We start from the raw sequence: 26,896 nt of genomic DNA, 5'->3' as shown, positions 1-26,896 counted from the left end.
AAATTACTTTCCCCACGTCGAGTCTGTTTTGCCGTGACGGCAACTCGTGACTGATCTGTCCCTGTCCTGATCTCGACCCAGGAGCCTTTCACTGTGTTCCCTCTCCCCTGCCCAGTTGAGGAGGGCAGTGACAGAGCGGCTTTGGAAGGCAGCTGGCGTCAGCCAGAGCCAGCCCCCAAAAGAGGCGAAGTTCTACACCGCAGGCCTGCGCCGACCGAGGCCGCCATGACACAGGTGGGGCGGGGCGGGGCGGGGCAGGGCTGCGCGCGTGACGCTTCACGCTCGCAGCCCCGCCCCCGCGCGTCACAGTGGCGCGTTCGGCTGCGCCGTCCCGCGCGTGACGTTGGCGCGTCCCGCTGTCCCGGCAGGGGCCAGAGGGAGCGGCAGGTGGCGGCGGAGCCGAGCGGAGCCCAACCCAGCCCAGCCCAGCCGAGCCGAGCCGAGCGGCGCGGGCCGGCCGGCGGCCCGGCGGGTGAGTCCCCGCGCTCGGTGGAGCGGGCGGGGGGAGGTGGCGGCTGCGGCCAGCAACGGCCGCTCCGACAGCGCCCCCTGCACTGCCGCCCGGGGCCGGGCCGGCGCTGCCTCTCTGCGCCCCCCCCTGCCGCCGGCGGGAAGCGGCCGAGCCGGAACGGGCGGCGCGGCCTTCCCGCGCGGGTGGGTGCCCCGAACAAAAGGCCAGCGGAGCTGCGCTGAGCGGGGTGAGGGACGACCGCTCGGTGGGCAGAGCCCTGCCCGGTATTGTTTTGGCGGTGGGGAGGCTGGGGGGTGTCACCCACCGCCGCCCCGCCCGCGGGGTCACGTGCCGGCTGTCGGAGCTGCGGCGGCGGAGCTTTTCTCAGGAGCCCTTCCCCATACACCTTCCCCGAACCCCCCCGGAGGGGCCGGGAGGGAGAGCCGGGACCGCAGGCAGAACCTTCCCGGTCCTTCCTGCCTAGCTGGGTCCCTCCCGCGGAGCCGTGTCCTTGTGGGAGGCGGCGCCCCGGCGCCGTTGCGGGGCGAGCTGCGCGCCCTGACTTGGGCTGGGCGCGATAGTCTCGGAGGTGTTTTCCAACCTGCTTGATTCTGTGACTTGGGGGTTTCGCTATGTTGGGCAGTAAAATAGGTCACGAGCATTAGTCGTGGCAGCGTCACGCGTGGCGGAATCCCCTGGCCGAGCCGGCGCGGCTCTTAATTCCCGGAGCGATGTGCAGCGCTTTAGTGTAGCTCCGTCCCTCCGGGTGCCACCGCTGTGTCCGGCCGGCTTCGAGCCCTGCCGGCGGCGGCTGAGCGGAGCCGCAGGGACACACGGACAGTCGCGGGAGCGCAGCGCGGAGCACCCAGAGACAAGTAACTGAGTGTTCTTAATGGAAGTGCTTTTGTTTTTTTGTGCTTGACGGTCACTGCTCAAGTGTTTGGATTTGCATCCCTTTCGGAATGTTAAAATGGAACGTGACAATGCGTCCCGCTTTTGGCGTTGATACGTGTTGCGGCTGCTGAAAAATCGTTGCAAAATATGAAGTAGATGGCAGTTTTTCGTAGGAACGAGTCAATCGGAATGGTGAAATAGTTAAAACCAACTAAAACTGAGGGGGGGTTAATTTTAGTACAACTTTTCTGTGTTATGACTGAGAAATACTGTAGGTTTTGTTACGGGTGTGTGGTATGCAAGTACGTATTAAAAGATTTCAAGGAGTAGGGAGAAGAGCTTTAAAACGTTTTAGTTTTGTCAGGTTTGTAGTACTAAAAATCCTGTCTTGCTTCCTTTGTTAACTGCTGCCTCTGGACAGTGGACTACTCAAAAATAGATTCTGAAGCATCTCTAAAAACACACTACTAAAAATTACACTTTGTAATGGTATTGAAGGCACAGTGAAATCTTAATCTTCATTTGGTCATCTTGAGTAAATCTTAAATATTGATTGTTTTTGCAAGAACTTTCTTTATGGTTTTGTGTAGTTAAAACTGTGGTTTCTTTACAAGTGTATCAGAGTGCCGGTTGTTTAAATTGCTATAATGCAAAATCTGTACTGAGTGAAAGAAAAAGTTCTGTTCTTGTTTCCTTGAAAATATATTGCATCAATTTAGATGTAATTGAATTGTCGTTTATTTAGAGAGCTGCAACTGCAGTATTTTTATAGCCTATTGAATAGTGGTCTCCTGGTAAAGTCTTTATGTTGAAATTGATTTTTTTTCCCCCCATCTTCTGTGCATGTTAATCAAGTCTATGTATAGGAAGAAATGTACTTACTTCAATTTCTGAAGCACTGATAATTTAGGATGAACCAGTCTCTGCTTCACTTTTTGCACACTGATTTTATTTGAGAAACAAACATTTTTCTTTGTTAAATAGATAAAAATATTAAATATGCTCAAAATTCAGTATTAGTGCTCTGATTGTAGCATAGGAGAACAACCTCATTATCAATACATATGTAGCATTTTAATACCGAAATGATTGACTCTTCTGCACTTGACTATTCCTTTGTGATTCAGTTCCAAATGTACAAATAAATGTTGGGGGGTTATTAATGTGTAATAAGGAATAAGGAATAAGGAATGACAGGCAACTTATCACAATCAACAATTCCTGAAAATACTCTGTTTAAGAAATGGATACAGAAAAGTAGGCAAGAACGGGAAACAAGTTATTTATCTGTTGTGCTGTCCAGTACCAGGGACAGTTTTAAAAGTACCTGATAAGACTCAGTACCTTCAGCTGATACTATATTGACAGTAGCAGACCTTCAGACAGGAGAGTAATTTTTCCTGCTAAATAAACCAGCCACCTTCTTTCTTCCCCCACTGTTTGGCTCCCGGTGACCTGGGGGGAAGGGCAGAATTCTAGGGATCTTTTTCCCCCTCCTACCCTCCCGTAATTGAGTTACAAATTAGGGAGCTTGATGGAAAAAAAATCCAAGTATTTTATTACAGAAGAGAATTTACTCTTACAAAGTAATACTGTAGTTGCTGAGTTTTCAAGTGAGGAAATGGTGAATTTGTGATAGATGTTTTAGAGTAATCTGTATGGAGTTGCTGAATTTGAGTGATTAGCTGTCATTCGAAGTAGGACTCAAGTAATAGTTTTTGTTTGGTTTGGTTAAAAGCTGATGTTAGCTGAATTTACCAATGGTTTGTGCTTGTTTGTTTTTAAAACGCTAAGATTTTACTTACAGAGGAGGTTTAAGACTGTAGGTAACTCACCATCAACATTTAGGAGCCAGCTTGTTAAATATGTATGTTTCTGGTTTTGTTGTTCTTTTTTTAAATTTTTGCTGTTTTAAATAGAAAAGTTGAAAAATTGTGCTGGGCCTGATAACTTACTGGGCATGTTAATTTGATAGGCGCAGTTGACTGAACCGATGAGAAATAGTTTCATTCCATCTTGGCCTAGTAAAAGCTTGACATTGTTCTTAAGGAGAACCTGAAGTCATTTTGGGAGATAGGTGTGGTGGGAAGTCCAGCACTTCAAGATCTTAAAATTGCATTCAAGGGGACAAAGAGAGCAATTACATGCTGGCTGAGCTTCAGTTTGGGAAGGGATGTTGCCCAATTTGAATTCTTTCTCCTGATCATGTTCCTTCATCTGTTGCATCTTTAAAGTTTCAAAGTAGGTGATATTCCAGAACGGGTGATAGGCTGCAGGGCTTTAGGAAGGGATACTTGCAGGTTGCTGCAGAGATTGTTAACAGGAAAAAAGAGAAAATTAGGCACTAAGTATAGAGCACAGCTCTTACCCACTTGACTTCAAAGGAGGAGTCATCATGCAGGAAGGGGCACATGTGTGTAACCACAGGTGTTTGTCAGTCTGTTTAGTAGAATTTTCAAGACTGGCTTATTAAATAAATAACCATGTCATGAAACATAGGTTACGTGATGCCAGTGTGTGAACTAGTTCTTTTCAAGAGCTGTGCAGCAATTGGAAAGTTGCTCTACCACAATCCTGTAATTCTACTTTAATTGGATTCTTCTAGGGATAATTACGTACCTTGCATGCATTTTTATTTCCTGAGAAATCTCCCAGAACTGACCCAACCTTTTTCTGCCATCTCCACATAACATTTGGTTTTATGTTGTGCTACCTCTTCTAGTGGATTGTGAGAGGTAGCAGATAAAAGGCTTCAGGTGATACCTACCGAAGTAACAGAAAGCCAGCTTCCAAGATGAAGGACTGAACACCACACCCACAGCATCAAGCTTGTTGCAACTGTGTCTTTGATCGTAGAAAACATAGTATCTTGTCTGAGTGGATTAGTAGAGCCATCATTTTAATGCGATTGCAGCTCTTGATTTCAGATTGACGTGTGAAGAAAGGAAAGCTGCTAGAAGATGAGGGGAGAAAAGGTGTGGATAGGCTTGTTAATTTTTGCATTTTTCCTTAGGAGCTCTTTCTAAAAATATCTGGACAGAACATTACATGGAGCTCAGCTATAAAGTAAATAACGTATTTACTTTAGAAGTAACATATTTGAGTAATGTTTCTTACACTGAAGGCATCTGACCGCTTCACTCTTATGTTGTTAGTGATAAATGTTCAATCATTTGCTGAAGGACTACAGCATAGAAAACTATAATGCTCCATGTTCTTTCAGGGACTTACCACTTCTTGACTTTACTCAACTCTTACATATCTGATCTGCACTGTATTTATGCTGAAATGATTCTTTACTTGAAAAAATTGAAATCGAAGATATGACATTCTTAGGTCTGCTTCAAATCATTCCTGTATGTAATGTTTTGCAGCAACTGGAAATTGTAGTTCAAAATTTAAGAATCATCCAGAAAGCTACAGTCCAGAAGGAGGATGCAACTCTGTGACTCATCAGGCTTTTTACAGAGGATTCCCTGAAAATGGGTCTTTTAGATTGAGACGTTCCCGTTTAGGGTGTGAGAATGCAAGATTGAAATCTTGATGGTCTCCCTTCCCTACTGGTTTCCAGTGATTATTATATATTTGTGAAACGACTTGGCTCTAGTTGGTGATGTACGCCAAATGTATGTGACTGACTTTATCTGCTCCCCTGAAGAGGGGTATATCACCTCAGAGGTGTGGTGACTGAGTTGCATCCTTGTCCTCTTTTTCAGAGATCCCATGCCTTTCCATTGATGAACCTCAGAGCCCTTCAGCACGTTTTAAAGAAATAAAGGAAGGTTCTAATTAATTTTTGTTGTTGTTTGTTTAAGTATCAAATCTAGGTCATAGAGTTTGTTCATAGGCTGGTCTGAGGACATACATATGTAAATTTATAAAGAAAAAAGTGCTGAACGGTTCTGATGTTCATTCATTAAATGAATGTGTGTGATCTCTGTAAAAGAGGACAAGGATGCAAGGCTCTGAGCCTTGAAATATGGAGACGACCCAGGGGAAATCAGCTGTTCGCATGCGCTGTTTTTTCCTTAAGCATCTGATAGTAGTCCCTGTTAAGAGACAACACACAAGTCTAGGCGGTCCTTTAGAATGATATGATATCGATAGTTTTATAAACAGCTTTAGGAAACCATTATGACTTTTTAAATTGCCTGAATATAAGGGGTCATTTATCAGAGGTTAAATTTGCATAAACATAACATACTCCTAACTTTGGTCTTGTTTCTCCTTTTGTGTACATGGTCACTGCATGGAAATAAGCAATTAACTTACTATAATAAAAAATAATTTCCTTTTATAATACTTTAAAAAAAGATAATTTGCTTAACCCAGACATCAGAACAAAAACTGTGGGCCAAAATTGATTATTTCAAAAAATAAAATAGAATTCTGATGATATTCTTATTGAAAATAGCCTGCATCAAGTAAATAAAGGCATAGTAATTTCTTTTCTGTAACAGAACCATGGCATTGTATTTTGCTTGCTTATACCTCTGGACAACATTGTAATGGTGGTATTATTTGCTTTCCATTAGTTTGCAGAGAAGCTGAAACACTGTAGTGTACCACTGGGCAGGACAAGTCAGGAATGAACCAGCCTTGGGAAGGAGGACCTGCCATCCTAGCTGGAGACGTCTGAAGAGAGGACATTTTAGTCTTGTGGCATGCTTCAGTAGAAATTGTTCAGAAAAAGTAAGCTGTTGTTTTGTTGATGGACTTATACATGTCAGCTCCTTGATGGACTGTTTAGTTGCAGTTAGAATTTGCCTGGAATGAAATGAAAACATACTCAGTTTTGAGGTGGTTTTGTGTGAACTTACCTTTCCTTCCATTAGAGTCCAAGAAGGCCTGGGGTATTTTCATGTAGTTGTTATACATCACCTCTTCCATACTTTCTGTGTCGATGAAGGCCCCATAGCTTCGAAATTAAATGTATGTTTTAGTACTAAAAATAAAAACTCACAAAAGAATAATAAAGAGGTGGGTTGGATCTGGCAAGATTGTGGACTAATTCCTCCTCAGTTGCTTTTTAGGCTGTATTATGTTAAAATGCAGAGCTCAGGTGCTTATTGTTCCCTTATTTATACCTGAATTGAGGATCCTTCAAATACAATTATTTTTAGAATTTTTCCTTGTGTTTAATTAATTTTTAGCCTCACTGATCAATAATGTGATTTTCTGTGTTGCCAGGAATGTCTTAAGGGAACCCAGTCCTCCAAAAAACAAAGCTTTCCTGTTTGATAAGAGTTCTGATATGAAGCCTATTTTGATTGAACCTTGTTATAAAATACTGCTCTTAATTTCAGGAAAAATATTGTTTAGTCAGTTTTGTTTTAATACCCTATAGTTGCAATGAAAGTGCTTCCACAGGCATAATGTAGCAGAATAGCAGTCCTAGATGGTTTTTTCCTTTGTTCTGAAGGATTACTTCTTCAGTAAAAATCTATGTACATGTACATTCTCATACTAGCTTATAAACAAACTCTGTGACCTAGATTAAATACTTAAAAAGGTAAACAAAAAAGGATTAATTAGGATCTTCCTTTAAAAACAAGAAGTGAGACAGCATCAGTTTAGTTGATAGGAATCTTCAAGTGCGTAATTGTCCTGCATTCTGAGCACATGCAACTGCAGTTGTGCTTATCTTTTAAGAGTTTTATGTTCCTGGGTAGCATTTTTTTAGAGATAAGGGTTTGCTCCTCCAGCTCTATTCATTTTATATTAACATTTTCCTTAGAGTCATTAAAAATAATGTAGGAATTTCAAGATAAGGCATTTATTCATTTTCATATCCTGCATTACTGTCTTGATCTAGTAAGGAATCACAGATCCCTAAAATTAATGGGTGACTGATTGAGCACAGTTCAAGAGTTATAATTTTTTGCTTTCAGTGAAAAGGTGAAAACTTTTAACTCTTCTTTTAGATTACCTTTAGTTTAGCTCACACCATCAGAATTTTGTTTGTCAAAGTGCATGGCCTTTTTAACCCCTGCATTGCATTTAAATCACCTCCAAAATCTTAATTATGATATGTGACTTTTATAGAAGTTACTTACCTACAGGTTGTTCTAATCTTTTCTTTGTGTCTGAAACGGATAACCTTATAAAGGATATTCAGAGAGAAGCAGCCTTTTGTAAAACTGTAGCACGGAACTAAAAATCTCTGCTGCTGTGCCTTTTCGCACAGTAGTATCTCATTATGGGGGCACTTGAAAATACAGATCCTTTACCTTAGCCATGGTTAGTGCAAATTAATCAATAGATGGATTTCTGTCAGCTCTTCTGTTGTGAAATACTGGTTGGGTTGTGTTCATGGGTATTCTGAAATCTCAGTAGATTTTCTTCTCCCCCTTTTCTAGTAAGTTTCTCATTATAAACCCCTAGTTTTGCTGTAAAAAAATCTGTTTATTATAAAAATATAACCTCAAAAGTGTGAGGCTTCCAAAAAGCAACTTGTTCACAACATTGTTAGCATGGATCTCACATAGAGATGTGTACTGTGGAGTGAAAACATAGTTACCAGCTGGTAGGTAATGCTGTGTCTGCATCTGGCTTGCTGATTTAAGAACTACTATGCAGATCTGTCATTAATCTCAGAGAAAGAAATTCAGATACAAAACTGAAACATAGGTGGATACAATTATGTGCTACTTCTGGAAAAAGTATTTGAGCCGTAGAGCTTTTGAAAGAATTATTTGATAAAAAAGGATTAAAGAGGCATTGATCTTTCAAGAGGGAATTGTAGTGATAGAAGGGAACAGACAGCATACAGAAATATATTTTTAAGTAAACGGCATATAATACATTATTGTAAAGATAAATACAGATACTGAAGCTTTTTTTTTTAATCTTAGCATGTATTTATAAGATTTTTAAAGCAGTGGAGGCTTTTACAGCTAGGCACTTTCTCTTGAGGTAACACATTCTGCTAGAAATGTGTGTAACATTAGAACAGACTGTCCAGGGAGGCCATGGTATCTCCATCCTTGCCCTTTTCAAAAAAACTCAGCTAGACAAAGCCACGGCTGATCTAATATAGTACTAGTGTTGGTGCCGTGTGGGGCAGGAGACTGGACTACATGACCTCTAAAGGTCCCTTTTGACCCACATGCCTGTGGTAGTTTTGCATTAACTATTCCTAGCTGCCTGTACAACAAAGACTACTTTCACTGAAAGGCTGTTTTGTTGAATATCAGTCTCAAAGTTCCTTAGGAATTTAAATGAAAAAAGGCACCGTTTTAGGCCCTGTTCCGCAAAGCCCATTCTTCTCCCTCGTTTGATATCTGGTGTTTGGTTTTCACTGTTAATAAGTAAAAGGAAAATTACCATGAAACAGACTGTGAAAGATTGCCATGGCAAAAATGTAGTTGAGAAGGCATTTGCATATTTAGGCTAGAATTTTTCAACTACTTAAATCCTACACAATGCCAAAGTGACACAGTTTTGCATTACCCGTTCTCTTACAGTAACAAAATCATATTTAATGACAGAAATAAGATATGGCCAGAGAAAGTAAAGGCAATGACTTCCCAAGCCAGTCAAGTCACAGCTGTGTGTCTGCTGGAATATACTGCTGCTTCTGCTGGTCTGCAGTGATGCCTTTCAAGAGGCACTCAGATATATCAGGGAGTTCTCTTGATGTTTAGGAAGAAGGAATCCAAGGTATTTTTGAAAAGACCGCCTCAGTTTTCCAGTCTGGTTCTTTCTGCAGCCCTGTGGTGGTTCTGAGCCCAGTTTGAGGGATAGCGTACCATGGTGGATGGGAACTAAGAAACATAGTGGGGGAATACTTCAGCTGGGTGCTGCTGCCAGGCATATTTTCTACTGTATATACCTAGTCTGAGGTACTGTTCAGGCAATCCTTTAATCAAATTAGTGATCACCAGTAGTCTAAAGAGAGATTGTTTTAAGTTCAATGTTTGCAGCTAGGTCACCTCTTGAGGAAAGAATCAGTTTCTTTAAATTTCCTGAGGAGGCACCAAAATAACTGGTTGGCTGAAGGTTTATTAGTCAACACTGCTTCAGCAAATGAATAGAGGAAATTCCAAAATTTGTTTTCTAACTTGGTATGTTAACATGGTGAAAATTAAACAGATACAAGACTGGTGATCAGCAAAAGAAATTCTCCCAGTACTTGATTTAGTTTGTCACTTCAGAAAACTGAATGTAAACCTATCAATATTTTTTGAGTTGAGCTTCATAAATGGTAACTTACCTTAAATTAAGGTAGGTGTCTCGTTCTGTGGATATTGAGGTAAAATGTGATGCAAGGTGCCAGTTTAAGTTGACACAATAAACTGATTTAAATCTCTTTGATCCTCTGCAGGATGGCTGGCTGTGGTGAAATAGATCATTCGATCAACATGCTTCCCACAAACAGGAAGACAAATGAGTCGTGTACTAATGCAGCACCTTCCCTGCCAGTCCCTGAATGTGCTATCTGTCTGCAAACATGTGTCCATCCTGTAAGTCTGCCTTGTAAACATGTTTTCTGCTATCTGTGTGTGAAGGGAGCTTCTTGGCTTGGGAAACGATGTGCACTCTGCCGGCAGGAGATTCCTGAGGATTTTCTTGACAAGCCAACCTTACTGTCACCTGAAGAACTCAAAGCAGCGAGCAGAGGCAATGGAGAATATGCTTGGTACTATGAAGGTAGAAATGGTTGGTGGCAGTATGATGAACGTACCAGCAGAGAGCTGGAAGATGCCTTTGCCAAGGGTAAAAAGAGCACTGAAATGCTCATTGCTGGTTTTTTATATGTAGCAGATCTTGAAAATATGGTACAGTATAGGAGAAATGAGCATGGACGTCGCAGAAAAATAAAACGGGACATAATAGATATACCAAAGAAGGGAGTGGCTGGGCTGAGGCTGGACTGTGACACTAACACTGTCAACCTGGCAAGAGAGAGCTCTGCTGATGGTGCAGACAGCACACTGACTCCGGGGGCTGCGGCTGTGCAGCCTCTAGCACCCATTTCTGTGAGGCCGCTGCCATCACTGGATGGTCAGCTGTTCAGTCCTTCAACGCCATCACCTGATACAAGCAATTCTCTAGAGAACTCTTTTGCTCACTTGCAAATAAATGGAGACAGTATGGCTGAAAGGAATCATAGGGGAGAGGGAGAAGAAGACCATGAATCATCATCTTCTGGTAGGGTGCCAGTCCCTGACACCTCTGTTGAGGAGACCGAATCGGATGCCAGCAGCGATAGCGAAGATGTGTCTGCCCACATTCAGGAACGCCCATCCTCTGTCCAGCAGAGACATTTGAACGCCAGTGCAAGCCAGTCAGGAGCAGATAGACCAGTGGCAGGGGGTGGGGTGGTAAACACAAGTGTGAGATCTAGAAGGCCAGATGGACAGTGCACAGTCACTGAAGTTTAAATCTAGAGCCATGCGAAAAAAAACTCGCTTGTAATTTTCTGTAAATTTTCTGTCCACATTGGCATCGCACTCAAACCTAGCAGTGTGTTTGGTGGGAGGGTGGGGTGAAGGGGAGAAACAGATTTGGCCTGTTTTAACTTAAGTCTCTTAACATGTCTCAGCTGGAAGATTCTTAACTGTAGGAAACTGGGTTGTCCTGTTAATGGTTTGAAAGCTACTTAGCAATGCCCAGTTTTCTTGAGAATGTCTTGTGTTTATTTTGTAGCATTTTCCCCTGGAGATACTCTATCCCTCTTTAGCCAATGTATATCTACTGTACAACTTGAATTGTCTTCATTACCTGACTGTTGCATTAAGTGTCTTACTACTTTCTGCATGGATTGATGTATGAAAAGAACACTAAAGCAATGTGGAATCAGGCAAGGTGTTGGGTGTGAAGCAGGATGCTTAATTTAATGTGAGAAAATAGATGTGAGTTTGGAGTTAAAATGTGTTTTTGCTAGACAAGAGCAATCATTTACCTTCTTTCAATGGAAATGTAAAAATGCTGTTAACTTGTGTTGCAAATCCTACACGCTCTCCATGGCTTTTTCACTGGCTTTGCCATCTAGTCCTTGTAGTTTTGTTTTTGAGGTCTTTCTTGATCTGTCTTGTTTTTGTTACAGAATTTATAATTTAATAAAACTACATTTTATCAGTAACAATCTCTGATATGTTTCCAGTTTAACTGAACTTCACTGGAGGAATTTGAAAGAAAATTATCATAAAACAACTTCCTGTTTTTGCCAGAAGAGAGGACTGGCTCTGAGTGGCATCCTGAAGTTCTTGCATCCCTGACTGGCTTTTTCTCAAACACAATGCTGTAGGAGTATCATCTTTTCTACTGAAAAATCATGAGTTGCAGGCTTATTGCTCACACAGACAACACTCATTTCTCATCTGAAGAGCTGATTAACTCACTTCATTGTTCATGGTGGGCAGAAGTATCACACACAACCTTAACAGCAGAAATATTGAAATGAAAGAGCATAAGTTATCAAAGTTGACCCTGTAACAAAGGACATGGATATTAAGGACTGTATTGCTGTTTATCTGTTCATAGCAAAACTAGTGGCAGCACAGAAGGGGTAGTTTGTGCATGTACTAGCAATCTAGGAGCTGCATTTCTACAAATGGACTGCTGTGTATCACAGAATGTTAGAAGCCAGATCTTGAAAAGCACAGCTTGTCTTTTCTGTCTGTGGCAGTTGTTTTACATTTTTTCCAAATTGAGAAACAGCATTAGTTGATTCTGGATTCAACCTTTATAATCAAGCTAATTAAACTCCAATTCTTAGTGTATGTGTCCCTGAACAGAAAGGGACAGTAGCTGATAGGTAGCTACTACAGATCTTAAAACAAAAGTTGCTTTAGACAAACAGCCATTTGAGTGGAATTAAAAGGGATGATTTTTAAAGATGCTAGACTTAAACTTCTAAAATGTTCTCCTTCCCGTAATGATGGCTGACGTGTCTAATCTTGGACAAAGTTGTGCCAGCCCTCTAGTTTGTTTCCTCTGCCTACAGGTGAGATCAGTGGGCCAGGAAAGTGCAGAGGAGACGAGGATGAAATAAGGAAGATTTCCTTCTTTCTCAGCTAGGAATAGATGCTCTTGATCACAGATTTTTACCACCATCTTCCAGTTCCATAAGAAAATAAGCCAGTAACATGGACTTCAGAAGGAAACAGGATGGAGTCTTTTTTTCTCTGTTAGTTGCTAGCTGTTTTATTTCTCTGTTTTGAGTTAGCACACAGTGGCTCTAATCAAAATCTGACTTTGTGCCGCAAAGGCCTTCAGTAAGAACACTTCTGCTATGTGCACACATTTTACTTTATGTGAGGGATATGTGTTGAAGAAAGCAAGGAGCTAAATACAAGAACTTGACTCACTATATACTTAATTTCAGGATTTTCAGCCCAAACAGTCTACAAATAAATTTCATCAGTGATTATCCTTGGGTTTTTTGACCAAAGCAAAGAGGCAGACCTCTGTTTAGCCCCCCACCCATGATGCTGCTTTTGGCTCCTGCTGGCTGACTGCAGCTGTGAAGTACTAAAATAAAGTATGGCTAGTGAGAGATTAATAGCCAATCATCAGAGTGGTAAATGCACTCCCCAGATCAAGCTAGGAAAAAGTAGTAACTGGTAATTCCCATCGTATATTTAAACCATTACCTTCAGTAGGAGACATGTTCTCTGTCTATTTTTGCAAAGCCACAGCCACATTGCATTTTGTGGTTTTCTGTAATCCTATGCATTAAGTGATTTTCAACTTGTACAGCACAGCCAGAAAAATGCACAGTGGAGCAGAAGGAAAAAGGAAATTTAAATACTATGTAATCTACAGCAAGTTTTCATTTCCAGGAGAACAGATAACTACAGATACAGGAATCCTATGTCATGGTTAAAAAAAAGATCATATTGAACCAAGCATTCTGCAAGAACACCTTGCTTATCTAGATTGACCACTTGCTTAGTATACTTCTATCAGCAGCAAATAAGATAGAAGTATTTATATTGCTAAAGGTGATCTCCAGTACCCAACCCTTAAATGCTTGGTGCAGAATCCACACCCCCATTAAGCCCTCAGCGTGATCCACTACACAGAGGAAAGAACAAGATGGGCATTTCACAATGTAATAGGAAACTTAGTTTGCTGAGGAGGGAGCTGGCAAACTAGTCCCTAGGAAGTACAAAAGCTAGCATGCTATTTAATTAGGAGACTGGGACTATCAATTTTGATGTTTCTAATTTATTTTGTGCATTTAGAGCTTGTTTGGTTTTAAGCACTTGCAGAAGGGGAAAAAATCTGAGAGGAAGCTCATAGTCTTTTAATAAAGAAAATGCAAATGCTTATCAGCTGCTGGTTACAGGTATTTGTCACTTTAAGATGATAAGCAAGTATGAAATAAAGCATTTAGCTTTCAAAGGGGGAAAACAGGATTCCATTTCATCTCCATCTGGAGCTCTCATCCTAGCACTCATGGTAGTTTACTTGGCTGGTTTTCACGTGAAGGGCTCTAAAATACCTTTTCAAATAGAAAATAGACCAGAGAATATGGTATTAGAGTACTCACAAAATCCTTGATCAAGACCTGTAATGATCTTCAGAATGTCCCGTACCTATGTTTGGTATATTTATGATATCAACAAAATGAGTTTCCATGAGTTTCCCTTTCTGTCTGAGTGTGACTTGCTCTGTGCTAGTTAAATATTTGCCCTGTTTTCTTAGAAGCAAATGTTGACCTTTGATATAAGTCAGAGAGGGTGGCTGGGGAAATGCATTTGCTGAAATGAGAAATAAGCTCATTGTCTACAAATCAAAGTGGAAAGAGATCCCCGGTAGGTGTACATACTGAGTTTCACTTACTGGCAGCACAGATCTAGTTCAAAGTGTGAAGGAAACCAAATTCTGCTTTTTTGCTACAATTTCCTCCTTTTCAAATTTGTATCACCCAGTACACAATACATTCATGAGCCTAATGCACTAAAGAAAAAAAAATTCAAGAGTCTTGCTCAGGTTCTAAGCAATTTTCACACCCATTTAAAAAATGTCATTAGGGTATTAGTATTTGCAAATCTGTTCTTGCTACTAGCAAAGTCATAACCAGTTGCCCTTTAAAGCACATTTATTTTGACTCACATCAACGTGATGTGCTATTGCTACAAAAAGCTGGATGAGTATGGACTGGAGCATGCTTTGAAGGTTCAGTGATGCTGGCAGTCTGGAGTCTCTCATGAGTCTTGAGGAACTCCATGAAAAGCAGAACAGTTTCATTACTAAACAGTCAAGTGCAGCCGGACTATATTAAAACATTCATACCTGTGAAGTAACGGGTTAGAAGTCCTTTAAGGCACAGGAAAGAATCCAGCTACACAGGGGACTAACAACTGAGCTACTGAATAAAAAGGGGCAGGGGGAGAAAGAGGCACAAACCAGAACACTGTCTCCCCATGTTCTCATTCCTGTCTCTTCTCTAACCTGAAAGTAAAAATTGAACTTTGTTTTTGGGGAAGAGACATTTGAAATCATTCTCCATCAGTGCTTGAGATATTAAGGCAAAGATGCAGGATCTACAGGGTGGAGCAAGTTCCTTATTTTCCCTGAGGTGCCAACTCAAAACACATCCCTTTCTTCAGCATTTCTCTTCATTGCTTCAGGCTCCTTGCTGTGAAAACCATATAGTGAAACATCCCTAGCAGATCACAGCATCTGCTCAAAACCTGCAGAATCTTAACAGGCAATCCAAGCCAAATTCCCATCATTGATTTGTCCCCAAATCCTCAAACACGTAGTTACCTCACTGTCTAAAACTCAGGAATCGTGCCACACTGTGGAAATTGTAACATGGATTTCCATCCACGAAATTGCCTTTCCTAGGGGAGCTTGTTCCATCATCTGGAGCTAGTTACACCTGGTCAGGCCAAACACAGAGCCCAAACTTTCCTCGTTAACATGCTCCCACGGAGTGCTTGGGTTCTGGGCTCAGATCTCAGTCTCTGCTGGATTTAGAGACAAGAGTATCCTAACTGACAGTACATGAAACTCACTCATAGATATGTCTGTATGGTTTTGCTCTCATAGATGTTTAATTTTAAGAATCATCTGCCAAAGCAGGGACTCTGTCAGTTTCTATTTTTAAAGATAAAACCTTCCCCAATGAGTTATCTAATTACTTGAATAGTCACCGGCATGAAGTGGAAACCCAGTTCCAAATCTTCTGATCAGCCCAAATATGCCCTACCAGAAAAAATGGTCTAAAGAAAGATATAGACATATCCACACACAAGTCTTACCAGGATGCTGAAGTACTCTGACACCCAGTCAGTTAAGGACATCCCATTTGGGAGTATGATTCATCATGTCCTTCCAAGATTTCAACTAGATTCTATGTAAAGAACCAGGTCAGCAGCTTTGCACAGGTCCAGGATATGGGCATGTGCAGATGCATGTGTAGGTAGTTGATTCCTTGAGCAGTGAGAATACTCCTAAATGCATTTAAAAACCTGAATCAGTGTCAGTGAATGAGGGCTAGAAGGTCTCAGTAAGTTAAAGCTTCTTCTGTAAAAACACCATTAAAATTGAAGTATCCTTGGATAGCGAAGAACTGAGTAGAGATGAAAAAATAAAAACTATCCTCTCACTGGTTATTATCCTTTCCAAGCTGCTTAAAGACACTGGTCTCATGTTGGGGAACTCATATTTTGCAACTTTAGATGCACCTGTTCCGCAAATAAATAAACATTATAACTTTCAAGTAATTACTTTCCATAGCAGTTAGAAAAAATTAGCTCCAAAGAAAATAATCTTCAGCTTCATTCCAAAAGAATTATAGTTCTATTCTCAGCATAATATTTACCTTTACATACTAATTTCACTAATCTCCATTCAGTGGGTGATTAGGACAGTAAAGAATCTGCCAGGGATTTCTCTGTGGTTGCACACCAAATATGACTGAAGTGAATGGCAGGAATGTTAATACCAGTTTTAAATGGGCAAGTCCTTAAATGATGCAAGTTCAATGCCTGCTTTAGTGAAAGCTTTGTTTGCAAAAAGGTCAAGAACATTTCTTATACACTGACCATCATTTATGTTTTGGTCTTCTAACCAATGCCTCTAAATTGGCAGGCCCACCCCATACAGTTCCGAAAATGTCCTTTTCTGTCCTTAGGGCATCTTCCAGTGGGAGCTCTCTTCCTGCTGTCACCACCTTTTTCATAGCCCGTATCACGCTGACTGGACCCTCTGTGTACTGACTCAGCCAGGCTCGGGCTTCTTCTAAGGCCCTGGTTTCATCTGAAGATGACAGGGTCTGCTCTGAGAATCCCAGGCGCAAAGCTTTCTCGGGGTCCACCCGGGCAGTCCCGCTCAGCAGCTGCAGGGCTGCCCCACTGCCCACGATCTGCACCAGCCGGGCAGCTCCTCCCCAGCCTGGCACCAGACCCATGTGCTTGTGGACAAACCGAATTTCACTTCCAGGTGTCATCAACCTGCCAATGAAGAACAAATACACAGAGGTCAATCCATGCATTGACATTCGTTTGCAGCTCGACAGCACTTAACTTTCTATTTTCTCCTCTCCTCTGCTTCCAAAGGCTGATACAACTTGATAGCCTGCAGATTACAGCCAGAGCTGGAGTATCTTCATTTTTACATCACATAGTGCCTTAACTGCAGCATTTGGCCCTTCTCAGAATTAGATACATAGGCTAGTACAAGTAAAGGTGCTTAGTGCCCACACTGATACCTGTAGTCAGTTCTAAAAAGTGTTGAAAACAGAACTGCAGACATTTATACACAGTGCCAAAACTCCTTGCTAATTCATGCCTAAAACAACAGGGTAAAAACTAATCAAACTAATGTACAAAACATTTCTCAAGAGGATGAATTTTGATCTTAATACTGATGTGCACTGGGGAGGGGTCTGTCTGCAACCTGGTGCTTGATTACAGCACAGGTGGGACTTTTTTGTTCCATATTTTTGAGGATCAATGTGAGTTTGATTTCTAACTGCTCACTACACCAAGGGAAATCGGGATGGATGCTCATCTTATGGGTCACAATTTATAATAGAATTGCTTTCTATTTATGCTTGCAATGTGTAATTAAATTGCTCCCCTCTACAAAGTAAGTCACATTCTTCCTTTCAAAGATTTCACATCTTTGCTTCTTTTCTACAGCTTCTCACCTCCTTTACTTAAGAACTCACCCTAGGGCTGATTAAGCTATAACCCTGAGGAGCTCTGCTGCAGCAGATTGTTCTGTCTTCACATAGTGGTCACACTGACACATGTTAGATTAGTGGAAAAAACCTCTAGAAATAGAAACATACAGAAAAGATGTACAGAAACAGACTAGTACTTGCTCTCTCTCGAGGTGATGTTCTGCAGTGTGATTGCTTGCTGATGTTCGTAAGACAAAGGACAGAAATCACACTTGTGAAGTCGATTAGCTTCTACTTCAAGCACTAATTGGCTTTCTGAAGACAAATCTTGTAATACTGAGATCTACACACAAGTCTGTTTCCTGACAATGCAGTTTTCCATAGTGAAAATACCAACAGGAATAGCTTTGAAAGGGTAAAGAAAAGGAAAACCTTTAAAAATGCAACTACTTCTAGGAACTCGCTGTTCTCAAATCTGCTTAGTTATTGTTAATTGTAAGTTTGCTTGGTTGCTTTTTTCTTAACCAGAGCACCATCAGCATTCATGCCACACTGTACAGCATCAGAACTGAAGAGCTTACGCTTTATCCCAGATGCAGCACAATGCACAAAGGCAACAGCTGACCAGCCAGATTGCATGAAAGCCTTTTTGTAGAGACAGCAGAGGAAGGTTGTGTGACAAAAGGAAGAGAGTAGAGTATTGCGGGGGGGAAGGGGGGGGTTGGGGGGGAAGGCTTTTAGCTAACATTATCAAGTGCTTCCCAGCTAACCCAGCAAATCCCAGAGAGCTCGGGTCTCTCCTCTCCAAAAAGAAAATTCTGCAAGTATTCCAAAACTCCTTTACTGGCTCAGCTTACTCTTTAATTTGCTGACACCCAGTGTCCCACTGGGAAAACAATAGTGAAAACATTATTAAGAGTTTAATTCTAGCTGTGCCGAGTGATGCAAGGCATTAAAAAAGAAGTGGTCATAAGCAGCTGGGCATCTGATGCTAGACAACCTGTAGGCAGTCTCATGGGACAGCCACTGCAGGTCAGTGAGGCAATGTTGCGCTTGTATGTTGAATCTGAGACTGTCCCAGACACTTGGGTTCAGGCCTTAAGGACAGGCAATTCTGTGAACATCCTGAGGGCAGTGTAAGGACTCATCTGGGGAGTCAGGTCAACGTCCTCTGAAGTTGGCATGGAAAATCAAATTTTACATTAGAAGCACAGCCAATCCATCAGCACTCAGCTTAAGAAAAGAGTTGAAATTTGCTGACACCCAGTATGTGGGGAAGGTCTGTTGCCCTGCATTAGAGTTCCCTAATAAGAAAATGCCGAGTGATGCAAGGCATTAAAAAAGAAGTGGTCATAAGCAGCTGGGCATCTGATGCTAGACAACCTGTAGGCAGTCTCATGGGACAGCCACTGCAGGTCAGTGAGGCAATGTTGCGCTTGTATGTTGAATCTGAGACTGTCCCAGACACTTGGGTTCAGGCCTTAAGGACAGGCAATTCTGTGAACATCCTGAGGGCAGTGTAAGGACTCATCTGGGGAGTCAGGTCAACGTCCTCTGAAGTTGGCATGGAAAATCAAATTTTACATTAGAAGCACAGCCAATCCATCAGCACCAATAAGAAAAGAGTTGAAAACATTTAGTATGTGGGAAAGGTCTGTTGCCCTGCAGAGTCTTTACTTCCCTCTAAGAAAATGGAACCAAACACAATGCGAGGAAAATAAATGACTGACAGCTTAATCCACAGAGAGACTGCAAGGCAACAGCTTCTAGGATCTCGTTGGGATTCACCTCTCCCTACAATGTTCCTCTGAACATGCTCCACAGAAAATACTGAGATAAGTGGTGGTCAGTGGAAGGTGTAACTGTAGTCTTGGACTGCCTTCAGGCTTAAGAAAGGTATCTGTGGTTTTTCAGACTCTTCAACTACGAATCCTCTCCTGAAGTCACACCATTTCTTACAGAAACCACCCATCACACTCTCTGTTAGTATACTTAGTATACTACTCACTTTTTACCGCCACCACCTGCGTCTCCTAGAACGCTTCCATCAACGCTGTACAATCCTAAACATCCACTGGTCAGATTATGTGACCAATACGTCTGTTCTAGAACAAGCAGCAGTCACAAGTATTGAGGCCATGTTGCTGAGAACACAGCTGCGCTGGGCAGGACACGTCTCCAGGATGAAGGACCACCGCCTCCCTAAGATCCTGCTTTATGGTGAACTTGCCACTGGCTGCTGCAAGAGAGGAGCCCCAAAGAGGAGATACAAGGACTCCCTGAAACAACATCTCAGCCTTGGCCATATTGATCAACAGAACTGGTCTACTCTGGCCTCCAATCGGGAGCTCTGGAGACACACCATCTATAACACTGCTGCTTCCTTTGAGAAAGCACGCAGGATCACTCTTGAGGAGAAAAGACAACGCAGAAAGAATCGTGTCTTGCCGATACCATCCAAGGAGTCTTTCTGCTGTGCCTTTTGCAACTGAACTTGTCTATCTCGCATTGGCCTCTTTAGCCACCAGCGCGCTTGTAGCAAATGTGGGTAGAGTCCTTCCCAAATCTTCATTTGCAAAGCCTAGCCATAATCCACTCACTTCCAGTCCCCATGCAGGAAGCAGTGGAGACCTGAGCTCATGTCTGAAGAGGTGTATGCAGTTGCCAAGCCAGCCTGGGATCAGCCTCTGAACATCACCAGCTGCAGCCTTGCATAAATATTTCCCTTTTTACTGTATGAGAGGAATTGAATCTACCTTCTGAGACATGACAGATCTGATCTCCCATTAAAAGAATTTATGTAAAAAAAACACATCAAGCATTACTAAACATAAAGAGGCAGACATCAAAAAGCTGGAAAGACCAAAGTGCTATTCCTGAGCTGTTTATACCTTATTCACCTATTATTGGCCCTGCTTGAGACAGAACAGTAGATGAAAACAAAATTAACCCTGAATTGACTCAGTATATCTGTTCTTGTCTTCCAGGTCAAAGGAATTAAAATCTGTGTCTCCTGTATTGCAGGGGAAAGTCATATCGCTAGACTCCTGGACACATGTCTTCGTTGCCCTAATAAAGAAAATCTGTTGCATGACAGTACTGAAAAAATATTTATTCAATGTAATTAATGTCAAAGTGACTGAAGGCCTTACAAGCACATCCTCCAGAAATGTGATGGGTAGCAAAATTCTCACAACTTAATTTGGAAAAAAGAGGTTAAGGTAACATAAGCACCAAAGTGCAGCTAAAACCTTCTTTTAGAACATTTTATTCCATGTTACAAGCACTATAACCCCCCTAGGAAGAAAGCACAGCCACCATGGGCCACATCCAATTTTGTGTTAGTCATCTAAAGCAAATGAGCTACAGCAAATGTTCCTCCTGTACATTTTAAAATGTTCTCAGCTGCACTAAATGTTATAAATCCTCCCCCTTTGATCTGAGGATTCCTTCATTCTGTGACATCTCATTGTACCCACAAACTACCAACTGTCATGACACATCTCATCACATCACTGACAATGTGCGAGAAGAAAACCTTGTCATTAACAAGGCAACCTAACAAATCCCATCCTTATAAAGGTACACTTGCTTCTCCAAAGGCAGTGCTTGCTGTGACCTAACAGCTGTGCTTTCCTTTGCTTTTTATAAACACTCATGTTACTGAGCTGTTCCAATAGGTATAATCAGTTCCTTGGGCAGAATTAAGATTATATTAATACCTGTGCTGGCCCTTACCTTATCATTTCCAGGACTTTGAGTTATATTCTTTCTGACAAGGCAAAGGCACTAATCAAGTTTACTAAGGAGGGACAAATACCACCCTCTATTTTAGGCATTTTAAAAGCTCCTACAACTATGCTGTTGAAACCCACGATAGAAAAAAAGATGCCTAAAACATTAATGTGCTGTCAGCAACCTGGATTTTGTTCCCATTCCCTGTTTGACTCCCAGTGTCACATAAGGACACAGCTCCTGACTTCCAATCTCCTTTTAGCTGGCATGAGACTGGCACACCACAGAGGGAGGCAGCTGGCATCGTGCAGTGCTGCAGCACCTGGTTCTCAGCTATGGTTATACTGAGGGGTTTGGAATCCTCCTGGCTTGCTGCCTTCTCCCTGTTTTCTTTAGCATGACGTGTGGACCTAACGAAGTTTAACTTGTACCTAGCACTCAATCCACCTCTGATATCTGAGTTCCAAATCTTAGAGTCAGAAAGATATACCAGATATCATGTACTTTCCCATTTAATACATCTAAACCCTATTCTCCCCACCATGGATGGACAGATGTTAAAGCACATATAAGAAACTACAGAACTTCCTTAGCATTAACATACAAATTCTTGAGGCCTTGGCAAGTTGCTGCAAAACTCATCTCTATCTTCTCCAGAATCTTTTAACGACAAAAGTAATTCCTAAGTATAGTCTTGAGAACACAACCTGAATATGAACCACCGCCTTGACATTTTCACAAAGCCACAGAGAGCCTGAAATGAAGAGTACTCAGTAAAGTTAATGCTGCAGTTTGTGCCTGCAGAGACCTAACCTGGAAACCTAACTACTGATAGTTAATTACATGACAACATTGTGTTCTAGTACTGATAACTTGTCCTGTGTAAGCCTTGTTCAGTATGCCTTTCATAGTTATTACAGAAACTCACCTTAAAGCAACACCTGCATGAACCAGTCATTTTTGCAATAACAATGAATTTTGAACAGCAAGGTACTGTGGAAGAATATTCTGCAGAAGAAATATGCAGTACTACACTAAAAATAATTTAGCTAGTCAGCAAAGTTGCTGATTAGCAGCTTCCAGTCCTTACTTCAATTTTCGTGACATATGCTTTTAGAATTAGACCCCCAAGAATAAGACAGTCCCCTCCAAAAGGCAACCTGGGACTAATTAATCCATCTCTGCCTATCCAGTGCAGTGTCTCAGCAGTGTCTTTATCACTGCAGTATCAAATAATTATCTAGATACTCTGTAAAGGGATTATCTAGACAAAATAGCTAAAGATTTTTCTGAAATTCAGCTTACTACACCCTCTATCACCAAAAAACACACCCTAGTTCTCTGAAACTATTGACAAGCGGATTCATCCTGAGAAAAGTTAGTCATAATTTCACTTTTCTCTCAATCTCACTTGATTAATTGGATAGGCTTTTTTAAAGGACCAAAAAGCCCCAATTAAATATTTAATCAATAACTTGTTGCTAATTCTGTTTAGCAGACTTTTGAACTGGAGTAATGCAGTGAATATTGGCAAGCCACAATTTTTCCATGCTTTCGCAGCACAGCTTGCTAGTATTAATTCTCCCTGCACCTCTCCCATATCTTCTCTCTCATTGTGAGCTTCTCATGTTTCTGCCCTATGCAGAGAAATAATAAGGCAATTGGATATTGCAGCAATTGCTGCTTCAGAGGTGTGAAAACACAAAAGTGAGACTTCCAAATTGAAAATACTGTAAAACTGATAAAACTAGGGATTTGTGCTACATGCTTGTGGTCATAGCCTGCAGACTGGCATCATAAAAGCAAACCTCCCCAAATCTTCACTCCTTCTGAAAATCCTTTAGTCACAGATATTCACTTGACAGATGACAGAATGGTAACTACTAAAGAACATAAAGAATATAAAAATGAAGACAAAATGGTTTAGTTTGGGGAAACTGTGTGTTGTGCTTATCTTAGATACATTTGCTCAAAGCTGCTCTGCAATCCCAAATTTCCATAGGCTAAGAGAAGACTGTGCACATTCATGATCTTTTCTGTTTATCTGCTTTACTCTGTAACCTTTTTCTACAGGAATGCAATGGAAAGAAGTAGGTCCTGATACTATTTTAATAATCAGAAAGTCACCCCTCTCAAATCCTTTCAGTGATTAAAAAAAAAACAAACCAACAATTCAATTCACAAAACAATATACCTTTTTTACTTGAAGTTTAAATAAATTAAGATGAAACCCAAGAACCAAAATAAAAAAAATCCTACCAAGCCTCCCAAGTACAGAGTGTTCTAGGCATGCTCTAAAACTCAGTGTTGAAGAAGTAGGCTTGATGCCAGCCTAAGAAATTTCACCAAAACAAGAGCTTGCTTTTCTCACAGCTCTTTTCAAATTGTCTTACAGATTATATGGACATTTATTTATAGTTACTGAATTATTTTGTAACACTCTTAGTGCATCAATTTTCCCCCCACTTGCCACAAAAGCTAAGAATCAAACTTTACATAAAGCAGCCTAGAAAAATATCTCGTCTCCCTAGCACATGTTGCCTTTAGCCCCTACCTTTGCTGACCTCTAGTCAGATTTTGCACTGCATTTTATGGAACCCTAAGGATCAGGGTCAAAATCAGATCAAATAAACAGACTCCTAATTACAGATGTCTTTTTTTGAACAAGAGTTAACATTCTTCTGAGTTGGCTGGGAAACCCCAGGGCACTTCCCAGAGGGGAACAGAGGGACCTAAACAATGAAAGATGCGTTCTTCAGAGGAGAACTTAAACTAGCTATTTATAATGCCACTCCATCATACTTTCTCACATCACCCAGAGTCAAATGAAATGCAGAAGGAAAAATTATAAAGTCATACTTTCATCCCAAGACACAAAACGTTTGGTTGATGGTAAAATTCTGCAAAATGGAGTCCTGGATCTAAAAAATGGAAGATGTAGTAACAAGAAGAGTTAGAGGCAGAGCTGGAACACAGAGATATCAGAGCAGAAACTGCTAAACAGACATAAGCCATTTTAGGAAGAATATGGTCTCCAAGATTAAACAAAAACTCAAGGTATGGATAACTCCAACATCTACTGCCAAATATTGCAATATTCAATAGAAGATGAGCTTCCAAAAGCAACAGACTCAAGTCAAAAAGGGTGCAAGATTACCAGTTCCAAAGAAAGCCATTCCAGGGAAAATCCACAAAAATAATATTGTTACTAGAAGAAGATCCCTTGGATAACGGGAGTTAAATAATAATAGGCAGATACAGAAAATTTCATGTCCTAAAAAAAAGAAAAAAGCATCTCATCCGTAAAAGGTCTGCACTGGGAAAAATTAGGAAAAGGCCTATCAGCAGCACAAAGCAGTTCAGTAAAGCAGCAGAGCACACTCTCTAGGATTTGGCAAGACCCAGAATAAAACTGGTCTAGACATGGCTGTGTTAAGAACAACCAGAGAAGTGAAAAAGGTTTTATTTCTTAAGCATTTACCTGATCAAATGAGAGGGGCTAAAAGAGGGCCAGAAAGATTGTTAGTTTGAGAGAGCAATTACAGAAGGCAAGAGACATGGGGAAAGAAGCTGGTGCTAATACCCTGCAAGCGAGTAGGGCAGCCTCAAACAAAAGACAACGTAGGTAAGGCCCCTCAAAAGTCTCCTGCAGGTGATGATACTGGCTGCCATCCACACAGACTTCCAACCTCATTCTGGTCCAGAATCTCCCAGAGTCAGGCACAGATGGAGGCTCACCAGCAGACCTAGATTAGGGGTTTTAAAGCTAGTTTTTTACCTCAGGCTTGACACTTTCTCACCCGTGGCTTCACAGAAGCCAGAGAGAAAAAAGCATGCTATAAAAAGCTACATTTCTTCTAAAAGGGATAAATGAAGCTGAATATTAGAAATTGCAGAAAGACATTTTTTGTAGCAGAAATGAAAAATTGAATTAGACAGCAGATCACAGGGCAAGAAATAGGGACCCAAAAAAGCATGACTGATTAAAACTCCACAAGCAGTATTAAAAGAAGTAAGATGAGCCTTTTTTTTTTTCCTCTTCACAGTCATTTTTCAATAAACTGTCAGGAAAGAAAATTATTGGGACAAACTGCAAAGCAAATCTGCCCCATTTCCCAGGATATTTCTTTAGGTCTGCATGCAATGCTCTCAGGGGGTTCCTGCAGCCCAAGGTACTGTCCCTGCTGTGATGGGCTGTGTGTGCTGGTGGGTGAGCTTTGGAGATGGGGAGAGAGCTGGCCAGGGGGCTCGTGCAACCCTCAATCTTTCACCACCACCTCGCAAGTTGGTGTGTGCTGCACACACACATCGGGTGGCCCCTCTGCAAGCTGTGATGCGATGTAAAGGCTGTGTGAGCACACAACATTCCCTCATCCCAACTTGTGCCTAAGCATTCAAGTGAGCTGAATAGTTCCAGAAAACATAGCAAAAGTAACTTAAAAGGCCTTTCCCAACTAAGAGAGACAAACTTTTTACAGTTATATAGATAGCAGTAAAAGAGTTCCCTGTCCCATGGGTGCTGCCTTGGACCTGTTTGACAACACCCTCATGTGCACACTGGGGAGGAGCAGCATGGCTTTACAAAGGCTTATTGAAGACACACAAGGCTTAGAGCACAATTTAAGAACACACAGAACCAAGAGAATAAAGCAGACAGTTACACTGGGGAGCTCTAATTCCCCTGACGTGTGTAGTAAAAGCTCTGAAAATGGCACAAATCACCCAGAGCCATAAAGTGGGACTGAAGCCCCGTCGTTCAAGAGGCAGTGCCTGGATCATCCTTACTCCCCACAATCATACAACAACAATCCATGGTCTACCACCCCAATTCTTCTCCTCTGCTAATGATGGATGTGTTACTGGCACTCTCCTCTTCTAATTCCCAGCTATGACTTCATTTGTATTACCCTGGTGTCAGTGGATCCCAGGCACCTCAGTTACCATATGATTGTCTTCAGAGTAGTTCTCACCTTGACACAGCACTTGGGTCTTACCCATGAAGCAGGTTTTAGTTCTTTACAGGTTGCCTCAATAGACAAGTGAGTGAATGCCAAAATAATGCTCACAGAAAAATTACTCATGCTGGAAATCTGAAATGGTACATGAATCTTTCCTTCCCAAAAAGGAACTAGAGCTATTTGGATTCCACTCAAGCAAACATTTTCAACAACAGATATGTCTTTTAGACTAAAGCAAAAATTTCCATCAGAAAAGATCCAGTGATATTTTAACAGATTCTTTGATGAAAAAGACCATCTGGATCTTAGGTGTTTGATAATTTCAATTTTTAGTCAAATGTGAGTGCCAGTATTCATCTAGAAATAAAAAAGTACAGTGGAGCTTGTTTTCACAGAGAAAATACTGTATTTTTTTAATTATGTGCACACTTTCATGCAGTATATGCAACTATGTTTGTAACTTCGGTTATAAACAATATATCTCACATCTTTATTTCCATCATATATGTTTATCAAGACCAAAGAAAACAGAACAAAATTCTACCGGACCAAATTCAAGAGTCTCTTAAAGCAGGAACATTTCAGTCACATTCTCTGCTCATCTCTGCTGCTGATACAGAAAGGGGAGTAGGAGCTTCCCAACACTGTCTCAGAGTTTAGCATCTAAAATGTCAAAAAGGCAAGATCACCTCATTCACCTGAACTCAGCTGACTGCAAAGGAACAACATTTTTTGGCATCAGCCCTAAGAGATGCAAGGTTCGAGCTG

The 26,896-nt window shown here is 41.3% G+C and overlaps 2 protein-coding genes across 12 annotated transcripts in view; one reads left to right on the top strand and one right to left on the bottom strand.

The window, feature by feature from the left end:
• Positions 1-337: 337 nt before the first annotated feature.
• Positions 338-11,439, top strand: RNF146 (ring finger protein 146). 6 transcript variants are annotated; one of them, XM_039381781.1, is made up of 4 exons: positions 338-472; positions 5,881-6,037; positions 8,812-9,007; positions 9,672-11,439. In XM_039381781.1, the coding sequence occupies exon 4, from the start codon at positions 9,673-9,675 to the stop codon at positions 10,729-10,731; it is 1,059 nt and encodes a 352-aa protein (XP_039237715.1). In that variant the 5' UTR covers positions 338-472; positions 5,881-6,037; positions 8,812-9,007; position 9,672; the 3' UTR covers positions 10,732-11,439. The 6 variants fall into 6 exon arrangements, with proteins under 6 accessions (XP_039237715.1, XP_027607105.1, XP_027607069.1 ...); XM_027751268.2 differs by lacking the exon at positions 8,812-9,007 and having other exon boundaries at positions 339-472; XM_027751295.2 differs by lacking the exons at positions 338-472; positions 8,812-9,007 and adding an exon at positions 584-654.
• A 1,638-nt stretch (positions 11,440-13,077) lies between these two features.
• The window catches only part of ECHDC1 (ethylmalonyl-CoA decarboxylase 1), a 41,113-nt gene continuing 27,294 nt past the window's right edge, over positions 13,078-26,896 (bottom strand). For all 6 annotated transcript variants that reach the window (XM_027751346.2, XM_027751355.2, XM_027751375.2 and 3 more), the window contains one exon: positions 13,078-16,761. In XM_027751346.2, coding sequence (XP_027607147.2) covers positions 16,356-16,761 — 406 coding nt within the window. In that variant the 3' untranslated portion in view covers positions 13,078-16,355. The remainder of the gene's footprint in view (positions 16,762-26,896) is intronic.

Source organism: Pipra filicauda, unplaced genomic scaffold (genome assembly GCF_003945595.2).
Source record: "Pipra filicauda isolate LSUMZ 115617 unplaced genomic scaffold, ASM394559v2 scaffold23_size5868930_pilon, whole genome shotgun sequence".
Taxonomy (NCBI): Eukaryota; Metazoa; Chordata; class Aves; order Passeriformes; family Pipridae; genus Pipra; species Pipra filicauda.
Note: the sequence above shows the minus strand (reverse complement) of the source record. Positions and strands in the feature narration are given on the sequence as shown.